The 6,961-nt window shown below is 53.0% G+C and overlaps 1 protein-coding gene across 1 annotated transcript in view; it reads left to right on the plus strand.

Moving 5' to 3' along the window:
• Yy1 (YY1 transcription factor) overlaps window positions 1-6,234 on the plus strand; it is a 36,301-nt gene extending 30,067 nt beyond the window's left edge. The window contains exons 5-6 of the mRNA XM_013517151.1: window positions 805-963; window positions 1,736-6,234. Coding sequence (XP_013372605.1) covers window positions 805-963; window positions 1,736-1,918 — 342 coding nt within the window. The 3' untranslated portion in view covers window positions 1,919-6,234. The remainder of the gene's footprint in view (window positions 1-804; window positions 964-1,735) is intronic.
• Window positions 6,235-6,961: the final 727 nt, after the last annotated feature.

Consider the following 6,961-nt stretch of genomic DNA (forward strand, 5'->3'; position numbering starts at 1 on the left):
CCATCCTGTCGATGGAAAGGAAGCTAGAGGTGCAGGTGAAAGGCGGGCCCCTCCCTTGCCTGTGCCGCTGTCTGGTGGCGCCCTGTGCTGTCCTCTGTCACGCTGTCTCACCATTTCCCATTCACTCCATCCTGGGCAACAACTGCAGAAGAAATTGCTGAGGACATGCTTCTCTCGGGTGCCGCATCCATCCGCCTCCCCGCCCCGGTGCCGCTTTGCCTGCCTCTCCTTTTCCCAGTGTCTCACAAAATAAATTTCTTCTGTAGTTGCCATTCCTGGGAGACCCTCTTGCTTCTTTCTCTGTCAAGAGGGGGAAAGAGGCAAAGAGAGAAGAGGGAACAGTAGGCGATGGAGAATGACAGCCCATTGTTGCAGCACAGACTATGGGGCCCACCAAAGGTAGTGGTGGACTGCCGTCATTTTAACTCGGTTTATTCTCAGTCTTCTGTTACTCACCTGGGGGATGGAGCTGGGCGAGGCGGCTGTGGTGTAGCTGGAAGCCGGGGCGCTGGGTTCTACTCCCGGCTTGGCTACTGCTAGTAGTGTGACCTTGGGCAAGTCTACCTCAGGACTTCTCTAAGCCTCAGTTTCCTCATCTGTAAAACATGGGTTTGCATTAAATAAGGCCTTTCTCAGCTATCTCGTTTTTGTCCTAAGTAATCTCATGTTGTGTAATGCCAGGCCAGGTGAAAACCGGGCTGGGGAGGCTGGGGAGGCGGGCTCTGGCGTGTCGGCAGGCTGTGACGTGGTTGAGTCCTTCTCCATTTGCAGTGTGGACCACTAAGCTGCTTTCTCTGTTTCAAGGGCTGCACAAAGATGTTCAGGGATAACTCTGCTATGAGAAAACATCTGCACACCCACGGCCCCAGAGTCCACGTCTGTGCAGAATGTGGCAAAGCTTTCGTTGAGAGCTCAAAGCTAAAGCGACACCAGCTGGTTCATACTGGAGAGAAGCCCTTTCAGGTAGGGCCATGCCACTGCCCCACCTCCGCTCTACCCCGTCCTGCGCCAGGAGCTAGCGCTGTGCCCCGGGCACCAGGACGCTAGCCCAGAGGGGACCTGAGTGTCACACAGAACACAGTCCAGGTGCTGGTGGATGTGGATGTGTGCGTGTTGGTGGGGGTGCGCTTCAGCAGCAGGGAAGTGGGATTTCTTTCCTTCTCTCTTCTTTTTATGGGGGTGGATTTTGAGAGCAAGCCTGCAGCTCGATTTCTGGTGCGTCCACGGTGAGGCTGAAGTAATTGATTCTGAGTAGTTAGCAGTATACTGAACTACTAATTGCTCAGGAACTTCTGAAAGTTTATTGTATGAGAATAAGTAGAGGCAATATTTCATCTTGGTTTTAGATTCCTATAAATAAGTTAACAAACGAGCAGAGCAACCAGTAAATCTAATTTCCTTTTCTACAATTGACACCAGAAAACTTGCTCGTGACTTATACTGGACTGTGGGGACTATTTACAGAATACATGGGCTCTAATTGCCAGAGTGATTCTGTTCTGCCAGGGGGTTCTCTCACAGTGCGTGTCTGCTTTATGAGGAGTTCCTGGGGCTTTAGGGCTTGTCTGGTACCAGGTAGAACTCTGCCCAGCACTTCTAGAAGGGACCCAGGAAGTCCTCCTGGGCAGAGGAGCACGCTGACTGAAGTGAGCAGGCTGAGCCGCCACCGCGGTGAGCGCTCGCCCGGGTGTGGTCACGCTGCTGAGTGGGTTGACGTCTGGTCTCTCCTCGACAGTGCACGTTTGAAGGCTGCGGGAAGCGCTTTTCACTGGACTTCAATTTGCGCACGCATGTGCGAATCCATACCGGAGACAGGCCCTATGTGTGCCCCTTCGATGGCTGTAATAAGAAGTTTGCTCAGTCAACTAACCTGAAATCTCACATCTTAACACACGCTAAGGCCAAAAACAACCAGTGAAAAGAAGAGAGAAGACCCTTCTCAGCCACGGGAAGCATCTTCCAGGAGTGGGATTGGGAGTGAATATGCCTCTCCTTTGTATATTATTTCTAGGAAGAATTTTAAAAATGAATCCTACACACCTAAGGGACTTGTTTTGATAAAGTAGTAAAAATTTAAAAAGAAACTTTAATAAGATGACATTGCTAAGATGCTCTATCTTGCTCTGTAATCTCGTTTCAAAAACACGGTGTTTTGTAAAGTGTGGTCCCAGCAGGAGGACAATTCATGAACTTCGCATCAAAAGACAATTCTTTATACAACAGTGCTAAAAATGGGACTTCTTTTCACATTCTTATAAATATGAAGCTCACCTGTTGCTTACAATTTTTTTAATTTTGTATTTTCCAAGTGTGCATATTGTACACTTTTTGGGGATATGCTTAGTAATGCAATGTGTGATTTTTCTGGAGGTTGATAACTTTGCTTGCAGTAGATTTTCTTTAAAAGAATGGGCAGTTACATGCATACTTCAAAAGTATTTTCCTGTACAAAAAAAAAGTTATATAGGTTTTGTTTGCTATCTTAATTTTGGTTGTATTCTTTGATGTTAACACATTTTGTATAATTGTATCGTATAGCTGTATTGAATCATGTAGTATCAAATATTAGATGTGATTTAATAGTGTTAATCAATTTAAACCCATTTTAGTCACTTTTTTTTCCAAAAAATACTGCCAGATGCTGATGTTCAGTGTAATTTCTTTGCCTGTTCAGTTACAGAAAGTGGTGCTCAGTTGTAGAATGTATTGTACCTTTTAACACCTGATGTGTACATCCCATGTAATAGAAAGGGCAACAATAAAATAGCAATCCTAAAGAAAGAGTATGGCAGAAAAAGATCTGTAAGCACAGTCATTTTCTTTTGTTGTCCAGAATACTTAAATTCTTGAGCCTCCCAGAAATTGGAAGCTAAATAAAGCAACTCAAGTTTCCTTTATTTTCACTCAGTTACAGTGACTTGTGATTAAAGTGATGCATGGATATTTTGATACTTCCTACACATCCTGGATTCTGAAAGAGTAGGTAGCAGGCACCCCGCGGTAAGGAACTACCTCAGTACCCAGGCCGGGCCGTGGGTGGTAGGCAGCTTCGGCATCCCCGATGCATGGCCCAAGCCTTTCCGCAGGGCAAGGGGCCCGCTGGCCATGGGTGTGCGGAGGAAGGCCAGGCCTTCCTTCTGCTGCACAGGCTGCCGCGAAGGAGGCGCCGTGGGCCCTTGGCCTGCCCGCCAGGAGACACGGTTGCCGGTTATCTGGTTGGAGAGCCCTTGTTCCTCCGTCTTAGTGGAGTCCTTACTCAGTGCTAGCAAATGTGGCAAGTGAGCGCCGGTGGCAGGATTTCCGCCTCTGAACGGACACTGCTGCTTGGCAGGGCGATCAGAAGGTCCCTAGGGAACTGTACTCGGTGAGTACTTGACCGCTCCTTTTGTGGCCTCTTCTATGTACAATTATAATTTCTGAGTTTTACTTGGGATCAAAGACCAGACTTGCTGAGAATATTTTATAAACTGCCATGGTACAGCAAAATCCCATTTTCTCAAAACGCAAACACATCATGCGTCTTCTGTGCCGAACGCTTGGCCCTCCGACGTGGAGGACAACCTAGCTTAAGAGCACATTTCTTTACAAAAGGCCCAGGACACCATCGGTCCAACAGTGTAGCCTGATTTCTTCCAGCTTCTTCACCAGGAAGGTCGGTGACCCGAACACACTGACCCTGTGGCTCTGGAATTTTGAAGTGCCTTCTGCATCATAAAGAAAGCTTCAACTTCAGACACTTGTTTTTATTTGTCCAGAATCTGTTCTCCATTGGGTAGTTTAGAACGGAGGTGATTCGAAGACCCCAGAGGTTCCCTGGCAGTCAGGAGCGGTAAGCCCACAGTGGAGGGCCACCCTAGAAAGCTGGGGGCCCTCGGCCAGCTGGGGCGAGGTGACATTGGTCCCGCCCGTACCCGCCCACGCCTCGCTCCCCCCATCACGTGGAGCAGTCCTAGTGGTTGCACAGAGACCCTGCTCCCCGCAGTGACTGATTAGGGGCACAGGGCCACATCGCCCACACCCACACCCAGCATTTCCTGCGCTAGAGCCTGGCCCTGGCCGCAGCCCTGGGAGGTGTGCCGTGACCTGTGACCTGCAGGGGCTGGGCTCCCGCGTGGAACCGGGTGCCTCTTCCTTGTGCCTTCATCCCACGGGGGATGCGCTTGGCGATCTTCCCTTTCTCTCTACGTGGAGTAGGCCTCGTCCTCCCCTCTTCTCTGTTCCCACCTGAGTCTGCAGTTTACTTCTACAGAGAGTTCAAAGAAAACTTTGCGATGTAGCGCTCTGATTGACGGCCGTAGTGTAGGAAACTAGTAAACGAGCAACAGTGTAAGCGTAGAGGTAGTTCTCACAGGGTTTAACCTAAACCCACTTTGCTTGTTAGAATTTATAATTTTGTTAAAGATGATATTTACTAAAATTCGAAATGTGTTCTACAGTGATTCCATTGTCTTGAGAATTAAATGATTTATAAGTAATACTGATAGACATATTTTCTTATATGAGCAGAAATAAATGCATGTTTTTAGCATATGTAATATAAAACTCCAGAGGATAAGTTTACACCTAACAAGATGTTGTTTTCTATTTTTGAATTTCTTCCCCTCTTCAGTAGTGAGGCTGCTGGGGGGGTATAATATTTGTATAAAGAACTGTCACTCCAGAGTGATGTTTAAAGGCCTGCGGAGTTGAGAGTCGATTTCCTGTGCCTAGTTGGCTCTTCTAAATGTTGCTCTACTGGGCAAATCCAAGGAAGTAGGCCCCTCGGGACGAGTGTGTGTGCGCGCCCTGGCCGCCTGGGCGTGCAGCTCCAGTCCATCGTCACGGTGAGGAGACCTGTGGTGGGCAGTGCACGCCTGGAGAGACGGTCAGCCCGGGTAGTGTCATTCGAGTCCTGACCTGCCTTCCAGGGCCGCCTCGCCCGCCAACCCCCCAGCAGAGCCCACCTGTCAGAACCCACCCCCGAGGTGTCTCCAGCTGGGGTGCATGTCTGCGGCACAGGAGAGCCTAGGCCCCAAAATAAGGCTTAGAACTGGCCATGTGCTCCCCCACCCACCTCCACTCCGGGCAGAGTTGGTCGCACGTTGTCTCTGACCCATCTCTGATCTGGAATCGCGTGGCCTGCAGAGTTCATGTTAATCTCGTTCCATGATGTCTTTGACGTTTGACCAGTAGAAAGAGCAGGGATCCCGGAGGTCAGAAACACGAAGAGTTGCTGCTGTTCAGGCCACCCTCGATGTCACACCCATGCCAAGGGGCTCCCTCCTAGCTGCCCTGTGGGCCGGACGCAGCTAGCCCCTGTCCTGGCACTGCGTCGCCTGGCCCCATCCGACTGCAGCCCTTGGTCCTGGCTCATGCGGCACTAGCATGACCACAGCATCTCTTCAGGGTAGAGGCCCCAAGTGATAGGAAGCCAAGGCTCGCAGCGCTGGCCACACACCTGTTTGTGGCTTTGCCAGGGGCGCTCCGCGCCTTTCTGATGTCTTGTTTCGCGGCACCACGCGCCGCGTGGCTGCCCAGGCCTTGCTCAGGTTGTGTTCGCATGGGAGCACCAGCCGGGGAGAGCGGAGACAGTGCTGAAGGCCTCGCATCCTTCCGGGGCCTGAGTGGCTTGCAGGGCTGAGCTGGGACGACAGGGAGACTTGCTGGGCGGGGCCGGTGGCAGGTGCGTGGACCGCCACTGCCCGAAGACACTGGAAGGGGGCGTTGAAACGTCAGCAAATGGAACCTCCCACAAACGTACCAAGGCGAGAGTGGCTGCAGCCCCCTGCGTCCCGGCCAGCCTGCTGGGAAAGATGAAATGCCAGAGAAGGCCCTGAGCCTGCTGCGGGAGCTTGCGCTGGGCCGCCTGCTGTCCCAGCCGGGGACTGATGCCAGGCGGGGAAGGGGCGTTAGTCCCACACGGAGTGACCTGTTCTCCGCAGCGTCGGAGCCCAGTCGGCTCTGCTGCTGTCCGCAGATGTTCACTTTCTGGCGACCTTTGTAGGGCCTGGCTCAAGGACATAGCATTGTGTCTCATGTTCATCTTTTTCTTAAGTGTTCTTTGCCATTTCTGGAATTGTCCTTGGTTTTTCCTTAGCTCATAGGTCATAGACGCAGAATATTATAGTATTTAAGGCATCCGCATCAAGCATCAGATGGCTTTGCATCCAGAAAAACAGTGATAACTCAGTTTGAAGCACCAAGCATGTGTAACATGGCTCTATAAAATATAATAAACGCATAATGTTAAGCTTGTTCACGTCTGTGGGCCTTGTTTGTTCGCACTTTACTGAGTCTGCGTAAAGGACAACCTGGAGATGCGCTCCACCTGCTTGGAGCGCTGCCGAGTTCCCGGGACATCCCTTGGCTCCGCCTCTCCTCTGGGGCGGCCACGCCAGCAGCGGACCCCCGGGTGGCCAGAAAGACGAGAGAAAGCGCAGCGCAGTGCGATTCCCGTGCCGCTGCGCCCGAGCTCCCCTCAGCCGCGAAGCTCCAGAGCCAAAGCTCACGCAGGGGCATGGACTCGGCACCTTCAGCGGGCTGGGCGGCCCAGGACTCGGCCGGGGCGGAGTGCGGGGCACAGCTCTCCCCGGCGGGCAGGGCGCGGGGCGGGCTCGTCGCCCTAGCCTCAGCCTGGGATTCCGTGGTGCGGTGTGGACAGGCGCCCGGCAGGGCTGCGCTGAGGACCCGCGCAGCGCCACCTGCGTGTGCGGCCCGACGGAAGGGGCCGGGCTTTGGGCCGCCCCTGGGGGCGCTGCCCGGCTGGGGGGGACCAGCACCCCTGGACGCCTGCTCGCTGCCCACCTGGCCGTGCCAGCATGCCCAGGAGCGTGCCAGGGCTTCGCCCGAGCCACACCTGGACGGCAGCCGCCCAAGACACGCGCGGCCACGCGCTGTCGAGCACGGAGGGCACCGGGCCTCCGGGCCAGGACCTCCCCGGCCGGCTGTTCCGCTGCGCGTGCCCCGCACGTCGCCCTCCGCC

This window comes from Chinchilla lanigera, unplaced genomic scaffold (genome assembly GCF_000276665.1).
Source record: "Chinchilla lanigera isolate Chin_1 unplaced genomic scaffold, ChiLan1.0 scaffold00037, whole genome shotgun sequence".
Classification (NCBI taxonomy): Eukaryota; Metazoa; Chordata; class Mammalia; order Rodentia; family Chinchillidae; genus Chinchilla; species Chinchilla lanigera.